The sequence below is a fragment of the Myotis myotis genome, unplaced genomic scaffold (genome assembly GCF_014108235.1).
Source record: "Myotis myotis isolate mMyoMyo1 unplaced genomic scaffold, mMyoMyo1.p scaffold_m19_p_1, whole genome shotgun sequence".
NCBI classification, from domain to species: domain Eukaryota; kingdom Metazoa; phylum Chordata; class Mammalia; order Chiroptera; family Vespertilionidae; genus Myotis; species Myotis myotis.
Window position 1 is genome coordinate 119,071,464 of NW_023416313.1, and position 23,182 is coordinate 119,094,645.

General features: G+C 49.0%; 1 protein-coding gene across 3 annotated transcripts in view; it reads right to left on the minus strand.

Annotated features, from left to right (window-relative positions):
• HMG20A (high mobility group 20A) overlaps window positions 1–23,182 on the minus strand; it is a 137,405-nt gene that overhangs the window by 23,246 nt on the left and 90,977 nt on the right. For all 3 annotated transcript variants that reach the window (XM_036349871.1, XM_036349853.1, XM_036349861.1), the window contains 2 exons: window positions 21,926–22,058; window positions 20,941–20,972 (listed from right to left, as the gene is read on the minus strand). In XM_036349871.1, the coding sequence (XP_036205764.1) occupies window positions 20,941–20,972; window positions 21,926–22,058 (165 nt within the window). The remainder of the gene's footprint in view (window positions 1–20,940; window positions 20,973–21,925; window positions 22,059–23,182) is intronic.

Genomic DNA, 23,182 nt, shown 5'->3' on the forward strand with positions numbered 1-23,182 from the left:
TGGTAAAGACAGTCTAGTCAACAAATAGTGTCAGGAAAACTGGACAGATACATGCAAAGGAATAAAACTAGAGTACCTTCTTACACCATATATAAGAATAAACTCAAAATGGATTAGAGACCTAAATGTAAGACCTGAAACCAAAAACTCCTATAAGAAAATATAGGCAGTAAACTCTTTGACATTGCTCTTGGTAATACTTCTTTTGGATATGTCACTTTGGCAAAGGAAAACAAGAAAAATAAACAAGCCCTGGACAGTGGCTCAGTTGTTGAAGTGTTGTCCCATATACCAAAAGGTTGCGGGTTCGATTCCCATACTATGTTGTGGGTGTGATCCCAGGTCAGGACACGTATGGGAGGCAACCAACCGATGTTTCTCTCACACTGATATATTTACCCCCCTCTAAAAACCCCTCAAATATAACAAAACAAAACAAATAAAAACATATCCTCGAGTGAGGATTTAAAAATAATAATAATTAAAAAAATATTTTTTTTTACAAGCCAAAACCTTTATAAACTAAAAAGTTTTTGCACAGCAAATGAAATCATCAATAAAATGAGAAGTCAAGCAAGCTACTGACTGGGAGAAGATATTCATCAATGATATACTGGATAAGACAGTAATATCCAAAATTTATAAAGAACACATACAATGTCCTGGCAAGTGTGGTTCAGTTGGTGGGAGTGTTGTCCTGTACACTGAAAGGCAGTGGGTTTGATCCCCAGTTGGGGCGCAGATAGGAGGCAGCCAATTGATGTTTTTCTCCCCCCTTGACTCCTTTCTCTCTTAAAAAAATCAATAAAAACCATATCCTCAGGTTAGGATTAAAAAAAGGAACCCATACAACGTACACACACACACACATACACACACTCAGATTAAAAAGTGTAGATGACCTGAATAGACATTTCTCAAAGGGCATAAAGATGACCAATAGACATAGGAAAAGATGCTCAATGTCACTAATCATCAGAGAAATGCAAATTAAAATCACAAGAAAATATCACCTCACACCTGTCAGAATGACTATCATCAATAAATCAATAAACAAGCCTTGCCAATAAGACTGAGTTGGTTGAGTGTCGTCCCATATACTAATAGGTTGCCAATTCAATTCCCTTTTGAAACATGTGCCCGAATTTTGGGCCCGACCCCCAGTAAGGGGTGTGCAGGAGGCAGCCGATTGATGTTGCTCCCTCACTGATGTTTATATCTCTCTGTCCCTTCTCCCTCTCCTTTCCTCTCTCTCTAAAAATCAATACAAAATATATTTAAAAATATAAGAATAAAGTCAATAAAGTCAATTTCAAGATGTTTGGCTGAGATTTTTACAATGAATTGGAGGTTCAAAGCATCCTATCTAATAAAAGAGAAACATGGTAATTAGCGTACGACTGCTACCCTTCCCATTGGCTAATCAGGGTGATATGCAAATTAACTGCCAGCCAAGATGGCAGCCGGCAGCCAGGCAGCTGACGCGAACAGGGAGGCTTGCTTGCTTCAGTGACAGAGGAAGCCAAGCTTCCCGGCCTGCCTTGCAGGCCTCTCAGCTGCACTCTAAGCAACGTTGTAACAAATAGAGAAGCTAAACAAAACCCCGGGCTTCAGCCAGCAGGACTGCAACATTGTTTCAAATACACAAGGTAAACAAAGGCCAGACCTGCTTTCAGCAGCTGAGGTCTCATAGCTGGAGCTGAGCCTCAGAACTAAAGCTGGCCCAGAATTAAAAAAAAAGGAAAAAAGGACAGGTTGGTAGCTTCAGTCACCCGCCAGCCTGAAAAATGCCCTCAGCCCCGCACCCAGGCTGGCCAGGCACCCCAGTAGCGACCCCCACCCTAAAGGGTGTGTGAGCAGATGCAAACAGCCATCATCCCCTCACCCAGGCTGGCCAGGCACCCAAGCGGGACCCCCACCCTGAAGGGGGTGTGACCAGATGCAAACAGCCATCATCCCCACACCCAGGCTGGCCAGGCATCCCAGTGGGGACCCCCACCCTGATCCAGGACACCCTTCAGGGCAAACCAGCCGGTCCCCACCCATGCACCAGGCCTCTATCCTATATAGTAAAAGGGTAATATGCCTCCCAGCACTGGGATCAGCGGAGCCGAAGGCCTCCTGAACCCAGGATCAGCGGAGCTGCGAGGCCTCATGCCCCGGGATCAGCGGAGCTGCAAGGCCTCCCGGCACTGCAATCAGCGGAGCCGCGAGGCCTCCTGGCACGGGGATCAGCGGAGCCACGAGGCCTCCTAGCACCGGATCAGCGGAGCCTCCCAGCACCAGGATCAGCGAAGCAGCGAGGCCTCCCAGCACCGGGATCAGCGGATCAGCGAGGCCTCACTGCCCCTGTGTCAAGTGCAGCCACAAGGCCGCCCAGAACTGGGATCAGCGGAGCAGTGAGGCCTTCTAGCACCGGGATCAGCGGAGCAGCGAGGCCTCACTGCCCCTGTGTAAAGCAGAGCCGCGAGGCCTCCTGGCCCCTGGAGCAGCGTGACAGGGGCCAGCACCCAAACCCCATGATCGCCCTGTGGCTCTGTGTGTGACAGGGGGTGGGGTCAAAACCTCCCTATCTGCCCTGCTCTGTTCATGACAGGGGAAGGCGCCCCAACCTCCTGATCAGCCCTGCTCTGTGCCTGATACGGGGGAGCTCCCAACCTCTGATTGCCCTGTGGCTCTGTGTGTGACAGGGTGCGGCGCCCCAACCCCCTGATCGGCCCTGTTCTGTGTGTGACAGGGTGCGGCGCCCTAACCCCCCCTGCCCCCACAGGCCCTGCTCTGTGTGTGACAGTGTAGAGCCATAACCTCCCCATCGGCCCTGCCCTGAGTGTGAGAGTGGCGGTGCCCCAACCCCCTGATTGGCCCTGCTCTGTGTGTGACAGGTTGCGGTGCCACAACCGCCCCCCCCACCCCCCCACGGGCCCTGCTCTATGTGTGATGGGGTAGAGCCATAACCTCCCCATAGGCCCTGCCCTGAGTGTGACAGTGGCGGCATCCCAACCCCCTGATTGGCCCTGCTCTGTGGGTGATAGAGGGCGGCGACCCAACGCCCTGATCCGCCCTGCTCTGTGTGTGACAAGGGGTGGTGCCCCAACTCCCCTATTGGCCTTACTCTCTGAGTGACAGGGGGGAGCTCCTCAACCCCCTGATGGGCCCTGCTCTGTGCATGACAGGGGGGAGCTCCCCAACCCCCTGATGGGCCCTGCTCCGTGCGTGACAGGGTAAGGAGCCCCAACCCCCCTGATGCGCCCTGCTCTGTTTGTGACAAGGGGCAGCGCCCCAACCCCCGGATTGGCCCTGCTCTGTGCGTGACAGGGGGTGGCGCCACAACCTCCCCATCGACCCTGCCTTGAGTGTGACAGGGGGCGGTGCCCCAACCCCCCAATCGGCCCTACCCTGAGCGTGACTGAGGGTGGCATCGCAACCTCCTGATCCGCCCTGCTCTGTGCATGACGGGTGATGCCCCAACTCCCCAATTGGCCCTGCTCTGAGCCCGACCAGGGGCTGCACCTAGGGATTGGGCCTGCCCTCTGCCACCAGGGAGCAGGCCTCAGCCAGCAGGTCGTTATCTCCTGAGGGGTCCCAGACTGTGAGAGGGCACAGGCCAGGCTGAGGGACCCCCCCTTCTCCCCGAGTGCACAAATTTTTGTGCACCGGGTCTCTAGTCAAATATAAAAGACTAATGGTGGCAGAATAAGGAAGATATATTCTATCTCTGGCTTTAAACATGTTTTTATAAGAATGATTTCTAGATTTTATTTAACTGTTCTTTATTTTGTAAAGGTTTTGGAATCTTCAGGTTTCACTAGCAATTTTCTTCAGTTTGCATTTCCCACTGTTCTCTTTACCATCTTACATTATGTAAGATTTTAAACATAGTGCCAAAACACTTATAATTTATATTTATAACTAGAGGCCCGATGCACAAAATTCATGCAAGGGCTCGGCCCTCACAGCCCCGGCTGCCTCGGCCGGCCCTTGAAGCCCGGGCTTTGTCTGGAAGGTCATCCGGATGGTCATTCTGCTATTCAGTCTAATTAGCATATTGGCTCTTTATTATATAGGACTAGAGGCCCAGTGCACAAAAATTTGTGCACTGGCAGTGGGGCGGGGGTGTCCCTCAGCCCCACTTGTGCCCTCTCACAGTCTTGGACCCCTCGGGAGATAACGACCTGCTGGCTTAGGCCCGCTCCCGGGTGGCAGAGGGCAGGCCCAATCCCTAGGTGCAGCCCCTGGTCGGGCTCAGAGCAGGGCCGATTGGGGAGTTGGGGCACCACCCCCTGTCATGCACAGAGCATGATCAGGGGTTGAGATGCCACCCCCAGTCATGCTCAGGGTAGGGCCGATTGGGGGATTGGGGTGCTGCCCCCTGTCACACTCAAGGCAGGGTCGATGGGGAGGTTGTGGCGCCACCCCCTGTCATGCACAGAGCAGGGCCGATCAGGGGGTTGGGGCACGCCCCCCGTCACACTCAGGGCAGGGCCAATGGGGAGGTTGCAGCTCCACCCTGTCACACACAGAACAGGGCCCATGGGGGGGTTGGGGCACCGCACCCTGTCACACACAGAGCAGGGCCAATCGGGGTTGGGGAGCTCCCCCCATCAGGCACAGAGCAGGGCCAATCAGGGGGTTGGGGCGCCTTCCCCTGTCACGAACAGAGCAGGCGGATAGGGAGGTTGTGGCCCCTCCACCTGTCACACACAGAGCTGCAGGGCGATCAGGGGGTTTGGGCGCTGGCCCCTGTCACGCTGCTCCAGGGGCCAGGAGGCCTAGCGGCTCTTCTTGACACAGGGGCAGTGAGGCCTCGCTGCTCCGCTGATCCCGGTGCTAGAAGGCCTCACTGCTCCGCTGATCCCAGTGCTGGGAGGCCTTGCGGCTGCGCTTGACACAGGGGCAGCGAGGCCTCGCTGCTCTGCTGATCCCAGTGCTGCGAGGCCTCGCTGCTTCGCTGATCCCACTGGGGTGCCTGGCCAGCCTGGGTGAGGGGCTGAGGGCTGTTTGCAGCTGGTCACACACCCTTCAGGGTGGGGGTCTCTACTGGGGTGCCTGGCCAGTCTGGGTGAGGGGCTGAGGGCTGTTTTCAGGCTGGCGGGTGACGGAAGCTCCCAACCGCTCCTTTTTTTCTTTTTCTTTTTTTATTCTGGGCCAGCTTTAGCTCTGAGGCTCCAGCTCTTAGGCCTCCGCTGCTGAAAGTAGGTGTCTGGTTTGTTTCGGTTCGAAACAATGTATAACTCCAGCTCTGACTCCAGCTCTGAGATCCCAGCTCGCTGAAAGCTGGTTTCTGAGGGTTTTTCTTTTAGCTTCTATGTTTGTTACAATGTTCAAACTGCAGGCTCAGAGGCCAGCAAGGCAGGCAGAGAACGTTGGTTTCCTCCGTCACTGAAGCAAGCAAGCCTCATGTTAGTTTCAAGCTGCCTGGCTGCCGGCCGCCATCTTGGCTGTCAGTTAATTTGCATATCACCCTGATTAGCCAATGGGAAGGGTAGCGGTCGTACACCAATTACCATGTTTCTCTTTTATTAGTGTAGGTCATAAATATGATTGGTGCCCAGTAGGGAAGCTAAGCAGCTAACAGCCTATGGGGGAATTCTGACAGCCAAGCGTCTGTTTTCATACTGGTGCCCACTTTATAAGGGGGCTGGGAATATGAACTTCCTGCCAATGGCAGCTGATCAAGAGAGGCATCTAAACAGAAGTCTGAAAAACAACTGGGGAAATTTTCAGAGCACTGATTTTTACCCTTTTACCTCTTAAAGCAAGCAAGCAAAGTTTCCCATAAAAATTTAAAAACAGCAAAAGTATCATAGAAATCCCCCATTTTGCCTGGCTACTGTAGCTCAGTGGTTGAGCACTGACTTATGAACCAGGAAGTCCTGGTTTGATTCCAGGTCAGGGCACATGCTGGGGTTGCAGGCTTGATCCCTAGTGGGGGGGGGGGGGGGCGGGGGGAGAGCATGTAGGAGGCAGCTGGTAAATAATTCTCTCTCATCATAGATGTTTCTCTCTCTCTCTTCCCCTCTCCTTCCTCTCCGAAATCAATAAAAATATACTTAAAAAAAAAAAAAAAGAAAGAAAGAAAGAACCCCCCAGTTTCAATCTGCAAAGCTCTACTTCAAGCCAATTCCTAATGAATTTCAAAGAGAACTAATGTATGGGCAAGAAAGGCTGATTCCAGAAGGGATCTTATACATATTTCACAGTGTCTTTCTCTTGACTTTGCTGTTTTACCATATGCTTTAACTCTGTTAGTAGGTTGCTGGAAGTAAACAGAAAACTTATGGAATTCACAATTCTAACATGTTCAAGGCAGAACAGATAAAGCATAAGTCCACAAATGAGTTAGGATAAAGTTTTAGGACTTTATTGTCTGACCTTGTTCATTTTTCTACTTAACTGCACAGGCTTATATCAGTTACTTAGACATAAGTCTAAATATCTGCTAGTTAGATGGGTAGGTGAGGATGCTTGGCTCCCATTGCCATGGTAACAGAGCTTCTCAAGTCCTTGAGTTTTCTCAGAAAGTTAACTATTTTCTTTTTGCCATAAAGGTTCAAAGCAAGCTAACTACATAAGGGCAAAGGACAGCACCAGGTAGGGGCATTAACACGTTCCTCTTGATACAGATTCTTAGAGTGCAAAATAAGAAACACTGAAGTAATTAAATGAAACTATTCAAGTCTCTGAATGGCAATAGAGAAATTCTAACTAAACAGTGGTAATAAAAAGCATCAGCATTTTTCCATTACTGAATACATTACTCAGCATGAAGAGGTCCTCCTGGGGGCTCAGATATACTTAAACTGCTCCAAGGACTTCTCAAGGGATTAAAATCATAAAGATTTTATTACCTCTTCATTAAAAGAGACTAATTTTTTCAGGCTGTCATTTTGTCATTTCTCATAAATTAAAGGAGAAAGAAAATTATTGTCTCTATCTTGGTCCTTACATGAGATGTAGACACTTTCTTGAGTAACACTGTACTGACTTCTGGGTCTAGCTGCCTGGTTTTGGATTTGAGAGGAGCAAGAATGCCCTTTCCTTTGACTTTTAATTCTATATATTGTGCAGAGAGTGAGAGAACAGAGGTCCTTCTAAACTAAACCTATTTTGCTGTCACTGAGGCTCAGGGCCAGAATTTCATGTGATAGGCTTCTCTTAAGTGCCCTTTGCTCTATCTAGAAAATGGGCTCAATATTGTGTGCCGGGCTATAGTGTCCCACTGCTATACAGAATGGCTTGAATGGCTTTCAGGTCAGGAATTCTTCAGCTTTCTCCAGTATCTGCCTTGGTAACAATGTCTTAGGAATTCAAGTTCCATTTAGAAATACAATAGGTTTCTTACTATACACAAACCATATCCTTTCTGTCTTAACTGGCAACAAATTTTGCTGACATCTCAGATAACCCGGCACATTTTAGCTTTCAACACTGTCTAGTTTATTTCATAGTAGAGGCCCGATGCACAAAATTCTTGCAAGAGTAGGCCTTCCTTCCCCCGGCTGCTGGCACTGGCTTCTCTCTGGCACCTGGGACCCAGGCTGCTTCCTTCCTCTGGCTACTCGCAGGCACCTGGGACCTGAGCTGGCTTCCCTTGGGCCAACCACAGGCACCCGGGACCCAGGCTGGCTTCCCTCAGGCCCACCCGCAGGCACCAAGGACTCAGGCTGGCTTCCCTCCAGCTCCCACTTCGCCAGGAAGGACGTCCGGAAGACGTCCAGTCTAATTAGCATATTACCCTTTTATTATTATAGATAGTTTGGCATGTGCTGCCAAGAATGCTAGACTGGGATACAGAGGCCTGGATTTCATTCCTGCCTCTAATCCAGTGGTGATTCTGGGTAAGTTCTTTCCTGTCTTAAGCAAGTCACTTTCCTCACCAACAAAATGAGGTCAGTTGAAGGATTTTGAGATCTTAGTATTTTTAAGTAAGTTCAAAGAATATTCTATTAACATTTATCATTTTACTCCTAATAATCATGTATTTAGAGTCTATGATTTTTTAGGCACTTAACAAGATACTTGCTGGTTTATAACTTACTCATAGCTCTCTGCTCAACCCATTTTACCCACACTGAAGTGCCCCCATAAAACTTGGGTCATCTTTAAGTCCTGATTCATTTCCTCTTTCCATGGGGCCTTCTGTGGCTGCTTTTTACTCATAGTACTTTCTTATTTTTCTGAACTCCTATTATACTAAACTAGAGGCCCGGTGCATGGATTCATGTACATTGAAAGGAAATTAATTAAAAGGATTTTGAAGGCCAGCTGGAGGGGAGAGGGGGGACCACAGAAGGTTGGCTCCAGGGTGTGTCTGGCCCATCTCACCAGTCCCGATTGGCCGGACCCCAGCAGCAAGCTAACCTTCCTGTCAGAGCGTCTCCCCCCTGGTGGTCAGAGCGTGTCAGTGCAGTCGAACAGTCAGACACTTGGCTTTTATATATATAGACTAGAGGCCCGGTGCACAAAAATTTGTGCACTGGCCGGGGGGGGGGGGGTATCCCTCAGCCCCACTTGTGCCCTCTCACAGTCTGGGACCCCTCAGGAGATAATGACCTGCTGGCTTAGGCCCGCTCCCGGGTGGCAGAGGGCAGGCCCAATCCCTAGGTGCCTGCCCCGCAGCCCCTGGTCGGGCTCAGAGCAGGGCCGATTGGGGGGTTGGGGTGCCGCTCCCTCTTACACTCAAGGGAAGGTCGATGGGGAGGTTGGGGCGCCGCCCGCTGTCACCCACAGAGCAGGGCAGATCAGGGGGTTGGGGCGCTACCCCTGTCACATACAGAGCCGGCCGATCAGGGGGTTGGGGTGCTGCTCCCTGTCACGCACAGAGCAGGGCCCATCAGGGGGGTTGGGGCTCTGTACACTGTCACACACAGAGCAGGGTCGATCAAGGGGTTGGGGAGCTTCCCCCTGTCACCCACAGAGAAGGGCCAATCAGGGTGTTGGGGAGATCCCCCCTGCCATGCACAGAGCAAGACGGATCAGGAAGTTGCGATGCCACCCTAAGTCACGCTCAGGGTAGGGCCGATTCGGGGGTTGGGGTGCCACTCCCTGTCACACTCAAGGCAGGGCCGATGGGGAGGTTGCGGCTCCACCCTGTCACACACAGAGCAGGGCCGGTCAGGGGTTTGGGGCACCTTCTCCTGTCATGAACAGAGCAGGGCGGATAGGGAGGTTGTGACCCCGCCCACTGTCACACACAGAGCCTCAGGGTGATCAGGGGGTTTGGGCGCTGCCCCCTGTCATGCTGCTCCAGGGGCCAGGAGGCCTCACTGCTCAGCTGTAGATGGTGCTGGGAGGCCTCGTGGCTCCGCTTGACACAGGGGCAGTGAGGCCCTTGCTGCTCCGCTGATCCCGGTGCTTGGAGGCCTCGCGGCTCCGCTGATTCCGGTGCCGGGAGGCCTCGCAGCTCCGCTGACCCCCGGTTCAGGAGGCCTCGTGGCTCCGCTGATCCCAGGCTGGGAGGCCTTGCAGCTCCACTGATCCCAGTGCCGGCAGGCCTTGCGGCTCCGCTGATCCCAGGTTCGGGAGGCCTTGTGGCTCCACTGATCACAGGCCGGGAGGCCTCAAGGCTCCGCTGATCCCACTGCTGGGAGGCCTCGTGGCTCCACTTGACACAGGGGCAGTGAGGCCTTGCGGCTCCACTGATTCCGATGCCGGGAGGCCTCGCGGCTCTGCTTGACACCGGGGCAGTAAGGCCTGGCTGCTCAGCTGATCCCAGTGCTGGGAGGCCTCGTGGCTCCGCTGATTCCGGTGCCAGGAGGCCTCACAGCTCCGCTGATCCTGGTGCCTGGAGGCCTCGCGGCTCCGCTGATCCTGGGTTCGGGAGGCCTTGTGGCTCTGCTGATCACAGGCCAGGAGGCCTCACGGCTCCGCTGATCCCAGTGCCGGGAGGCCTCGCGGCTCCGCTGATCCCGGTGCCGGGAGGCCTCGCGGCTCCACTGATCCCGGTGCTGGGAGGCATATTACCCTTTTACTATATAGGATAGAGGCCTGGTGCACGTGTGGGGGCCGCTGGTTTGCCCTGAAGGGTGTCCCGGATCAGGGTGGGGGTCCCGCTTGGGTGCCTGGCCAGCCTGGATGAGGGGATGATGGCTGTTTTCAGCTGGTCGCACCCCCTTCAGGGTGGGGGTCCCCACTGGGGTGCCTGGACAGTCTGGGTGAGGGGCTGAGGGCTGTTTTCAGGCTGGCAGGTGACTGAAGCTCCCATCCTCTCCTTTTTTCCTTTCCTTTTTAATTCTGGGACTTATTTACGTTCTATGGCTGTCACTGGAGCTGAGAGCCGGCTTTAGCTCAGACCTCGGCTGCTGAAAGCAGGTTTCTGGACTTTGTTTACCTTCTGTATTTGAAACTTTGTTGTGACTCCAGCTCTGAGATCCTGGCTGACTGAAAGCAGGTTTCTGGGGTTTTGTTTAGCTTCTATATTTGTAACAATGTTTCTTAGAGAGCAGCTGAGAGGCCGGCGGCGTGTGGCGTCAGGTGGGGAACCTGGCTTCCTCCGTCACTGGAGCAAGCAAGCCTCCCTCGCTGCCTGGCTGCCGGCCGCCATCTTGGTTGGCAGTTAATTTGCATATCTCGCTGATTAGCCAATGGGAAGGGTAGTGAAGTTACGGCTAATTACCATGTTTCTCTTTTATTAGATAGGACTAGAGGCCCGGTGCACGAAATTTGTGCGGGGGAGGGAGGGTTGTCCCCCAGCTCAGCCTGCACCCTCTCCAATCTGGGACCCCTTTGGGGATTTCTGACTGCTGGTTTAGGTCTGATCCCTGTGGGATCAGACCTAAACCGGCAGTCGGACAGTTCTATCACAATCTGGGATTGCTGGCTCCCAACCACTCGCCTGCCTGCCTGCCTGATTGCTCCTAACAGCTCCTGCCTGCCAGCCTGATCACTCCCTAACCACCCCCCTGCCAGCCTGACCAATGCCTAACTGCTCCCCTGCTGGCCCGGTACCCCCCAATTGCCCTCCCCTGCTGGCCTGGTCACCCCTAACTACCCTTCCCTGCCAGCTTGGTTGCCCCTAACTGCCCTCCCCTGCTGGCCTGGTTGCCTCCAACTGCCCTCCCCTGCTGGCCTGGTCACTCTTAACTGCCCTCCCCTGCTGGCCTGATTGCCCACAACTGCCCTCTCCTGCCAGCCATCGTGTGGCTCTGGGTGCTGCCATCTTTGAGGGTGTGACAGTCAATTAGCATATTCCCTCCTTATTGGCTGTGGGCACAACCATCTTTAAGGACAGGGCAGTCAATTAGCATATTCCCTCTTTATTGGGTGTGGGTGCTGCCATCTTTGAGGGAAGGGCAGTCAATTAGCATAGTCCCTCCTTATTGGCTGTGGATGCCGCCATCTTTGTGACAGTGTGAGGGTTAATTAGCATATTCCCTCTTTATTAGCTAGGATGCTATATGTAAGTAAATCAGTGTGTAATGTGATCCCTGAGGAAAAAAGACACCAACTAAGTAGGGCTCTTGGGTTTAACTGGGCTAAAATTTTAGTAAAAGGTTAAAGATTTATATGCTCTGAAGAGAAGCCAGAGTATGGGCTCAAATTAAAAAAAAAAAACAGATTATAGCAGTCATTTCTACACGGAGGCCCTCTCATGCAAACCTCTCTTCAGGGAGAAGCCTGCACTTAACTGCCTGTCTGCACTTTCTTGATCTAAGCCAGCCCTTATAAAGGAGTTCTTGAAATCCTATTTCAACCAATAGGACTGAGGTTTCCCCCATCCAATCGGACTTCAACAGCTTCGACCAATCAGACTGGCTGTAGTCTGACCATTCAGGACAATGCCTTTTGGAGCAATCAAACTGCAAGAATTTGGAGTCCTCAATGCATGGGGATGGACCAACAGAGACCAGGAGCACATACTTCTGTCCATATAAGACAACTCCACTCTGGCTCTGGAGGCTCATTTTCCTTTTCACCAAAGATTGAAGACTGCATTTCTCTGGCTAAACTGAAACACTGAAAATGTCTCACTGGCACAGAACAGAACAGACGGTAGTTACAGAACAGTAACAGGGATGTAAAGTACAGCAAAAAGAAATCCTATATAATAAAAGAGTAATATGCAAATTAACCATCACTCCATCACAAAGATGGTGGCGGCCATGGAACTGGAGTGAGCAGGAGGCTTGAGTTGCCCCGGTGATGGAGGAAGCCAAGCTTTCTGCCTGCCCTGAGCTCTGCTTAAGGCTACAAAGTTTTAATTATAGAAGATAAATAAATCCCAGATACCTGCTTCCAGCCAGCATGGCCTCCGCTCAAGGAGGGGCTGGGAACCTGGGTTGCCAGGGGCAACCCGGCTTCAAGCAGGACCAAGGCAACAAAGTTTCAATTATAGAAGTTAAATAAATCCCAGATACCTGCCTACAGCCTGCGGGCGTGGCCACCCTGAAAACAGCCCTCAGCCCCTCACCCAGGCTGGCCACACTCCCATGGGGTGAGGGTCCCCACTGCAAACAGCCATCAGCCCCCTCACCCAGGCTGGCCAGGCACCCCAGTGGGGACCACCACCCTGAGGGGGGTGTGGCCAGCCTGAAAACGGCCCTTAGCCCCTCACCCAGGCTGGCCAGGCACCCCAGTAGGGACTCCCACCCTGATGGGGGTGTGACCAGCCTGAAAACAACCTCAGCCCCTCACCCAGGCTGGCCAGGCACCCCAGCAGGACCCCCAACCTGTTCCGGGACACCCTTCAGGGCAAACCAGCCGGCCCTCACCCGTGCACCAGGCCTCTATCTACACTAATAAAAGACAAAGATGCTAATTCACCGTACTTTCGCTATGCCCACCAGCCAATCTAAGAGTATGCAAATTAACCCAAGAAAGATGGCCATTAAATTTGCATACTGCAGGTGGGGCGGGCAGCGCCAGACACCACCCGTGGGATCCGGGCCACAGATCGGGGACCAGGGAGGCGGGGTGGCCAGCGACAGAAGCCACCCGTGGGATCCGGTCTGCAGATCGGGGACCGGGAAGGTGGGGTGGTCAGCGCCAGACGCCACCCGGGGAGGCGGAGCTGGCGATTGCCCCGGCCAGAAGCCTGAAACCTGGGCAGGGCCAGAGCTGGTGATTGCACAGGGCTGGGGGTCCCCCGCCCAGTCCAAACACCCTAGCCAGAGGCCTGAGGCCTGAGCAGGGGCAGAGAGGGCCAATGGAGCGGGCTGGGGGTCCTCTGCCCAGGCATAATACCCGGCCAGAGGCCTGAGGCCTGGGCAGGGGCAGAGCCTGCGATTGGAGCAGGCTGGGGGTCCCTTGCCCAGGCCTAAGGCCCCAGCGAGAGGCCTGAGGCCTGGCTAGGCGATCGGAACAGGCTGGGGGTCCCCTGTCCAGGCCTAATGCCCTGGCCAGAGGCCTGAGGCCTGGGTAGGGGCAGAGCTGGCGATTGCCCGGGGTTAGGGGTCCCCTGCCCAGACCTAACACCCCGGCCAGAAGCCTGAGGCCTGGGCAGGGGTGGAGCCTGTGATCAGAGCAGGCTGTAGATCCCCTGCCCAGGCCTAAGGCCCTGGCCAGAGGTCTTAGGCCTGGGCAAGCGATCGTAGCGGACTGGGGGTCCCCTGCCCAGGCCTAATGCCCGGCCTAAGGCCATAGGCCTGGGCAGGGGCCAAGCCGGGGATTGGTGTGAACTACAAAGGAAACACATTTTCTGACCGCTCATTGGCTAAGCTCCCTGTATGCCACTGGTAATATTCTTAGTAACTTGGGTAATAAGAATCCAAGAAGGTGATGTAGGGTTTTTCCACCTCAATTCTGGAGAAAAATCGAAGGTTTGCTGCTGGAGGGGCTAAGAAATATCATATCCTGCCCTAGCTGGTTTGGCTCAGTAGATAATGCCTCAGCCAGCCTATCACAGGGTCTGGGTTCAATTCTGACCAAGGGCATGTACCTAAGTTGCAGTCTCTTCCCTGGCTGGGGCCCAGGTCAGCGCTCATGCAGGAAGCAACCAATCAAAGTGTTCCTCTCACTTTGATGTTTCTCTCTGTCTTTCCCTTTCTCTTTCACATTCTGTAAAAATCAATGGAAACATCCTCAGGTGAGGATAAAAAAAAATAATAAAGAAATGTCATATCCTATGAAAGACACATCTTGAAAATGCCTAAAGAAAGTTGTCATTTTTTCATGGTGAAGGGACTGGAGTCTGTGTTGATGAAAACATCTTGGTGGCTGCGGTGACTGGCTGCAATAGTGGGGTGATGGGCCTGGTGCCTTCCCCTGATCAGCCTGGTCGCCTCCCACAAAGGGAGGCCAGACTGCAGCTTAGGCCTGCTCCCCAAGGGGAGCAAGGAGCAGGCCTAAGCCGTCAGTAGGACATCCCCTGAAGGCTCCCAGTATGTGAGAGGGGACAGGCTGGGCTGAAGGACCACCCCCCTAGAGCATGAATTTTGTGCACCGGGCCCCTAGTCCTATATAATAAAAGGGTGATATGCAAATTGACCCTAAAAGCAGAATGACTGGTCACTATGACACACACTGACCACCAGGGGGCAGATGCTCAATGCAGGAGCTGCTCCGTGGTGGTCAGTGCGCTCCCACAGGGGGAGCTCTGCTCAGCCACAAGCCAGGCTGAGGGCTGCCAGCACAGCGGTGGTGGCGGGAGCCTCTCCCACCTCCTCAGCAGTGTTAAGGATGTCCGACCGCAGCTTAGGCCTGCTCCCCGCTGGCAAGTGGACATCCCCCGAGGGCTCCTGGGCTGCCAGAGTGGTGTCTGACTGCCAGCTTAGGCCCGATACCCCGGAGAGCAGGCCTAAGTCAGCAGGTGGACATCCTCCGAGGGGTCCCAGACTGCGAGAGGGCACAGGCCGGGCTGAGGGACCTCCCCTCCCCCGAGTGCACAAATTTTTGTGCACCAGGCCTCTAATCTATCTAATAAAAGAGTAATATGCAAATTAGTCGGGGACGCCAGCAGGAGCCGGTGGGCTGGCTGCAGTGCCGCAAGAGGCCGGGGATGAGACGCTGAGGCTGCGTCAAATAAAATAAAATGTGTTCACCTGCCCTAAAGCACAAACATCCCAGCAGAGAACTCAATGCAGGTTAATGTGTAATCACAATGATTACACAATAAATCACAATGATCACACAGTACTGATTACATAATAAACTGATTTTCACTGGAAAAAAATAACATCTTCATTTAAAGATGCCCCAGTAAGGCTGCTGAGGCTTTCATCTGTCCCTTTCTACACCAAAGATGACAGGGTTCAAGGAGGAAGGGCTCCAGTTTCGTTTTCTGAGCATCCAGCTAGGAGGCCTCCCTGGGGCGGCTCTACCCTCTGAGACCTGCACAGGACAGGCGCTCCACTCCAGCCTGGGAGCCCTCAAGGGAGGTGCAGTGAAGTGCTTTCCCTCCGACCCCGCTCTCCTTGGGAGTCCAGCACTGAGGGCGCTCTCCCTGAGAACCTAAAAATCCGCTTCCCGGGGTGACTGTGCAGCAGCCAGGCCTGGCGAGCCATGGAGAGGGAGACCTAACCATGTGGATGTGTACACTGGTGGAGGCCACGCAGCTGCCATAGTTGAAGTCGTTCTCCATAGATGACCAGGTAGTGGGGATTGGAGTCGGCCATGTCAGCAATGGAACCCCAGCTCCCCACTGAATGACTAGAGCACATGGACCTCAACGGTTCTCACTCACTTCCTGAGCAGCAGGTCAGCCCCCACCAGGGATCAAACCCGAAACATAAGTAGGTGCCCTGACAGAATGGAACCCAAACCTTTGCTGTGGCAGAGGGGCTCCGACCCATGACAGGGGCCAGGGCACAGCAGATGGGTTTTGTTGAGGGGCCCTGACAGGTAGTGTGCAGCACTGTGGGTTAGAACCTCCTCCTGATACAACAAGGTTGGGGGTTGGATCCCTGGTCAGGCCACAAACAAGAAGCAACCAAAGAGAGCATAATAAGTGGAACAACATACTGGTGTTTCTCTTGCTCCCTTCCTCTCTCTAAAATAATCAATCAATAAAAATAAACCCTCTGGTTTGCAGAGTTGCTAAAACAGTTAGAAAGTGAAGTCTTATCCCTTCCTGTTCATCCAACAAATACTTCATATGGCCCTTCAATAATCACACTGGGGATGGGTGTTTGTTTTGGTTAATCCTCAGTGAGGACATTTTTGCATTGATTGTTTTTTTTGTTTTTGTTTTTTTTTTTACAGAGAGTAGAAGGGAGGGAGAAAGACAGAAACTAATGTGAGAAACATTAGTTGGTTGCCTCTTGCTGAATCCCCGACCAGGGCCCTGGATTGAGCCTGCAACCCAGGTATGTGCCCTTGATCAGAATCCAACCCTTCAGTCTGCCTGCAGAAGCACTATCCACTGAACCAAACCAGTGTTTTTCTTCTTTCTAAGTCCTCCTCTAAGGGTATGTTTTTCTCATTGATTCTAGAGAGAAAGGAAGAGAGAAAGAAAGAGAAAGAGAAAGATCGATCAGTTGCCCAAGTAATCCCACAGGTATGGAACCCAGAACCTGTGTATGTGCCCACATTTGGTATCAAACCCATGACCCTTTGGTGTGTGGGAGGACACTCTAACTACTGATCCACACTGACCAGGGCCTGGAGGTACATTTAAAAAATTTTTTTTCAGATCTGCCCTGGCCAGGTGTCTCAATAGTTTGGAGTCTCAAACTGTACACCAAAGGATTTCATGTTGGATTCTAGGTTAGGGCACATACTTAGGTTTCGGTTAAATCCCGGTGGGTCAGCACGTGCAGAGGCAGGCTACCGGTATTTCTCTGTCACATGAATGTTTCTCTCTCTAAAAATCAATTTTAAAAACATCCTCAGGTGAGAATTAAAAAATATATTTATATATACATATTAAAAAATTTTTAGATCTAAAATTTTATTTGGTTCTTTTTTAAATTTTCTTTTTCTTTTTTTTTAAAATATATTTTATTGATTTTTTACAGAGAGGAAGAGAGAGAGATAGAGTTAGAAACATCAATGAGAGAGAAACATCGATCAGCTGCCTCCTGCACATCTCCCACTGGGGATATGCCCGCAACCCAGGTACATGCCCTTGACCGGAATCAAACCTGGGACCTTTCAGTCTGCAGGCCGACGCTCTATCCACTGAGCCAAACCAGTTTCGGCTAAATTTTATTTTTCATTTACAGTTCATACTCTATATCCTATCCTATATAATAAAACCCTAATATGCAAATCAACGAACGGTGGAATGACTGGTCGCTATGAACTGACCACCAGGGGGCAGATGCTCAACATAGAAGCTGCCCCCTGGTGGTCAGTGCGCTCCCACAGGGGGAGCACCACTCAGCTAGAAGCTGGGCTCATGGCTGGCGAGCACAGCGGCAGGGGCGGGAGCCTCTGTGGCAGCACTAAGGAGCAGCAAGCTGAGTGGTAGGGAGCAGCAAGCAGGCAGGTGGTACAGAGCGAGGGGTCCCAGACTGCAAGAGGGCACAGACCGGGCTGAGAGACCCCTCCCCACCCTCAAGTTCATGAATTTCGTGCACCAGGCCTCTAGTATAATAAATATTATTGTATTAACTATGTATGGTATCAGATGGGTACCAGATTTATCGGGGGTGATCACTTTGCAAGTTATATAAATGTCTAATCATGAGATTGCATACCTGAAACTAATATAGTATTGTATGTCAACTGTAATTTAAAAATAAAAAAGTAAAATATAAAGCATACAATTTTCAAGTCAAAAAAATTCATAACATCTCTTAGAGCACAGAGATGTCATATATAAGTACATTTACATTGGATTTATATGAAGAATAAAATGCTAATATTTATTATGTTTATCATTTTATAATTCATGACAAAATCAATTTATAATAAATCTTTTTGAGTCTAAATGTTTTCCCAGTGTTCTGAAGGTCACCAATACCAAATTATGAAAACTACAACTCCAAGATAAATAAGTGAGTATTTTGATAAAATGATTTCCTTGATTTAGTAAAAAAAACCAAAAACCAAATACATATGAAAGAATACATCAGAGCCCTGGCTAAGTGACTCAGTTGGCTGGAGTGTCGTTCCATACACTAAAAAATTATGGGTTCAATTCCCAGGTATGGCACATATCTAGGCTGTGGGTTTGATCCCCAGTTGAGGCAAGTACAGAAGGCAATTGATTGATGTTTCTCTCTCTAAAAATCAATAATCATATCCACAGGTGAGGATTAAAAATAAAAGAATACATCAGAAAATTCTTTTTGTATAAATTTCCACTGTTATTTCAATAAATCAGTTTTGTATACAAATAAATAAGTCCTTGTCCTGGCCAGTATGGCTCAATTGGTTGGGCATCTTCTTGTGCACTGAAACGTTGCCAGTTCGATTCTCGGTCAGGGCACATTCCTGGGTTGTGGGCTCCATCCCTGGTAGAGGGCGTGCAGGAGGCAGCCGATAGATATTTCACTCTTACATTGATATTTCTCTCTCTCCCTCCCTTTCCCTTTTTCACTCTCTAAAAATCAATTAAAGTATTTTTTTTGCAATTAAAAATAAATAAATAATTAAATAAATAAGTTTTTAAGGATGGCCTTATGCAAGGGTGTCATGCTAGGTGATATGGGGTTGGATACAAGATGGAAACTAGACTATGCATGCCTTCAAAGAAATTACAATCCTAAAGTTTGAATAATGGAAGCACTTCAATAACCTCAACGTCAGGCCAGATTAGCTACATGCATAAGAGAAATAGAGCTGTGAGGGTTAAAGGAAATTGGAGGAAACAGGACAAACTTGAAGGAGGAAATGGAACCTTATGACCAGAATTCTGAGAGGAAGAATAGGATGATGTGGGGGAGGGATGGATGGAAAAAATGTTCAAGGGAGCCCTGACTGGTTTGGCTCAGTGGATATGGCGTCGGTCTGTGGAATGAAGAATCCCAGGTTCGATTCCAGTCAAGGGCATGTACCTTGGTTGCGGGCACATCCCCAGTGGGGGGTGTGCAGGAGGCAGCTGATCGATGTTTCTCATAGATGTTTCTAACTCTCTATCCCTCTCCCTTCCTCTCTGTAAAAAATCAATAAAATATATTTTTTAAAAATGATCAAGGGAAAAATAGTATTGTCATGAAAAAAAGAATATGAGCATAGGCATGAGATAGAGAAGGATGGGGTACTTGGAGGACAATGAGTTGTAAGTAAAGGCTTTTAAGTTCATAAGATATATATGGGAAATATGGGAGCTAAGGTAGTTGAAAAGGGTAGTTGGGACTGAATCACAGAAGACCCTAACTGTTGAGTTTGAATGTGATTTGGTAAGCAATGAGGAGTCCCTAAGCATTTTAAGACATATAATTACAAATTTTATTTTCTTACCATATATAATTGTGTGCCATATAACACTGTTTTGGTAAACGAAGGACCACATATACAATGGAGGTAAACATACAGTCTAAGTGTGTGATAGGGTAAAACCTCCAGGTTTGTGTAGTATACTCTTATGATGTTCCCACAATGTGTCTAGTGACACATGTCTCAGAATGTATCCCTGTTAAGTGGCACATGGCTGTATTAACCATAGCCTATATATATATATATATATATATATATATATATATATATATATATATATTTAAAGCTCTCTATGCAGCATAGCTAACACACATAGGCCTAATTCTATATTCACACACAGGAACATAGGTCTATTGATGAGGTTGAAACAAATGGAGGAGAAAAGGCCAAGTAAACAAATGTGTGCCAGTGAGGAAAGGAGGCACAGGAATCAAATATTGTCACTTGTGTTATATTGACACTGTAGCTGAATAGTTCATTTTAACCAAGTGCTGGATTCCTTAAATAACAACTTGTTTTTGAGAGTCAGAGTAAGGTATTTGATGATGATGAACTATGGTCCAATTTTAGCTTTCAGCTATTCTTCATTTTTATATCTCACTCCAAATCCCAGCCATCTTCAGCATTTAAAGCCATTAAAATTCTTGGACCACAAGAAAAGACTGAAGTTAGGGGTTGAATAGTTCAAGAGCACACCCATGACATAAGTGTCTGTCACATACTATAATTCCCTGAGCTAAAGCAACTAACCAAATCTTAATTATGGAAAAGGAAATACTGTGCCATTAATTAAAGAAAAAATAAAAGTCCAATAGCATTTCAAAATTTCAAATAACATTATATATATGTGTGTGTGTGTGTGTGTGTGTGTGTGTGTGTGTATACACACACATACACACACTAGGGGCCCAGTGCACTGTGAAAAGGAACTGTAGGATGCGAGGCTGTAGTGGGCAAAGGGGCAAATATCAGCCCATCCTCTGCGCCCCTGCCCAGCCCTTCCTGCCCTGGCCCGCTGTCCCCTGTTTGACAGCAGCTCAGCTCCCGCCACCACTGCTGCTCCCATGTGCTGATGGCACCAGCCCCACTCGCACCCACTGACAGTGCAGAGCGATTTGGGCTGGTGCCAGCAGCGGGTAAGAGAGGTGGCTGCTGGCCGATTGCCCCTCAGGAATAGGGGGAGGTGGAGAAGCCCTGAGGGGCGATTGGGGCCAGCAGCTGCTGCTCGCATCCGCTGATGGCCCCGAGTGATCAGGGACGGCACCGGGCGCCGGAAGCAGATGCAAATGGTGGCTCCAGTGCTGGCTGTGGGTGCGAGTGGGGCCAGCACTGGCAATGGGTACAAGCGGCGGCTCTGGTGCCGGCAGTGAGTGCGAGCACCTGGTGGGACCACGGCATGTGGGAGCAAAGAATTTTCAGTAATCACCAGAGGCTCACTCCGATGACAGCAACCGGTGCCCCGCTGTGGTCTGGTGCCCCGCTCACCTGCTCTACCATCTCGCTACGTCCAATGCCTGCCATGTTCAGCACTCTGCCGACTGCTGCAGACGCCTGCCATGTTCTGTGCGCACCTCCTGGTGCGTCATAGCAACTGGTTGTTCAGTTGTTCCGTCATTTGGTCTATTTGCATATTAGGGTGTCATATATATAGATAGATAATGTAGAAAAAAACCGAATTACCTCATGATCAGGAGTGGCCTGTCTGGCTGCATCTAAAAAATATGAAAGAATAAGAAAACATTAAGTTAAAAAAGCAAAACAGAGCAATAATTAGACCCAAGGAAACAACTGTGCCAAACCACAAAAACTACTGGTATATGTAGGCTAGCACAACATATGATATTTTCTCTTATGGCTTTGTTAATCAGTTAGTCAGTATTTATTGGTTACAATTAGACACAAGGGAAACAGCAGACACAGTTCTTACCACTGAGGAGAATACAGTGAGAAGGTGAATAGGAAACATATGCCAAAGGTTGTTTGCACAACATTACAGTTTTGCAAGCAAAATGCCCAAAGTGTGAGAAGATGCAATGACTAAGGAATGACAGACTAGTTGTGGGTGAGGTGTCTTTGCAGCTTTTCCTGAAGAAAGGGAACTTAAAGCAATACTTGTAAGGGTGGGAGGAACAATTTTAATGTAGAATAAAAGATCCATGAAGACCAGGATCTTGTCTATCTTGTTCACTGGTGCTTTCTTAAAGGCTAGGTGAGAGGCTGGTGTGTAACAGGAAGTGCTCAATACATATTTTTTGAATGCACACATACGTGAATGCATGAATGAAAAGGATGATTATCTGAGACTGTGAGAAATGACATATAAAAGGTTTAGAGGTGTTAAGGCAAGGCAGTTATGTGGTTTAGTAGACAGACTTGTTTAGAGACAAAGAAATAACTATACTAGGAATTAGAAAAAAAGCACAGACATCTAAAAGGGGTTTTGGAGCACAAGCCAGACTGTTGATACTGATATGGAAACCAATTGGAATTTATAAATCAGAGCAATGTGATTTTAATAAAAGTCCAAGATGATGCTTATAAGTGAATGTAGTATAATAGAGGAATGATAAAAACATATATTTTATATTTATCACTCTAACAGTAGGCTTTGTGATGCTCATCACACATAGAAAACTACAAATATATTTGGTTCTGGTTCTGATACCTTGTCTTTGAGATTTGCCTTTCTGACGGTCCTGGGTTTTCCTACTGAAGACCTTGTAGGCCTCAGTCTTCTGATACTGCTCCAGTTCCTTCATGTAACGCTCCTTATCTCTATCTGCTTCATCAAGGTAGCGCTAGGAAAGAAATGTGGAATTATTTTAAAGAAACAGATCTTATTTAGATAAAATATCAATGAGCTATTTGAAGAACACAGAGGCCAATTAGAACATGGTAAGGAAAGTATATGGGGCATAAGCTTTAAAGGAGAATTAAAAATGTCATATAAAATAGTATAATCTCTAAATTGTAAAATAAATAGGTGATTCTGACTTTTTATAGACTATTTCCTTTGACTTAATGAAGACAAATTCTATTGAGGTAATTCTTATAACAAATTCACAAGATGATGATTATAGTTATTTTTCTAAGCCTATATATATAATTCTACATGGCCTCTAGAGTCCTCAAGATGACAGCACACCACATAGACACATTTAGTGCTCCCAGGAGAAAGGATGAAATATTACTTTGTTTCTCTAATTCCCCACCCCATTCTGAGGGAATGATCTCATACATCGATTGGCCTTTTAAAAGCCAGAAGAGTGGAACACTAAAGCCAGAAGACACAAAGAACATTAAAAAGATGACCTCATTCTACGGGCCTAAAATAGACTACTGTGAGAGAGCTTATATCTACATACTTTGTGCTATTCATTATTTAAAAAAAGTCCAGTGATCTAGCATAATTTTGTTTAATGCCTATTCTTTTCATTCATCAATTAGGTTTAAGAAATAAAGTGTAAAAATACTGCTTCTAAATAAACATAAACTATAGTCAGAAATTATGTTAAAGACCTTGTTGCACACAAAAGCCAAATGTAGGGAACACCCAAATGGCCAAATCTGGGACAATTTAGTACCAAAATACTTAAGTACAATAATAAATTATAAACCATTGAGAAAAAAATTCATATGGCTATAATAAATAAGTATCAACCACATAAATATACAAATAGGGAAGGAGGAGGGCTCTTGCTTAGAGTTGAATGTTGAGGGCCAACTGGTAAGTGGGAAATGAGTGCTAGGGTTGGAAAATGATCATTTTGCAACCACCATGGTAAAGATTAGATCAGGCAAATGTCATCAATGAATGCGAAATCTGTGGGGAAATTTTGATACCGATATTTGCATGTTCTCCATACACTACTTATTAATCATAAGGGAGAATTAAAAAAATCTATTGTAAATTAACATTACC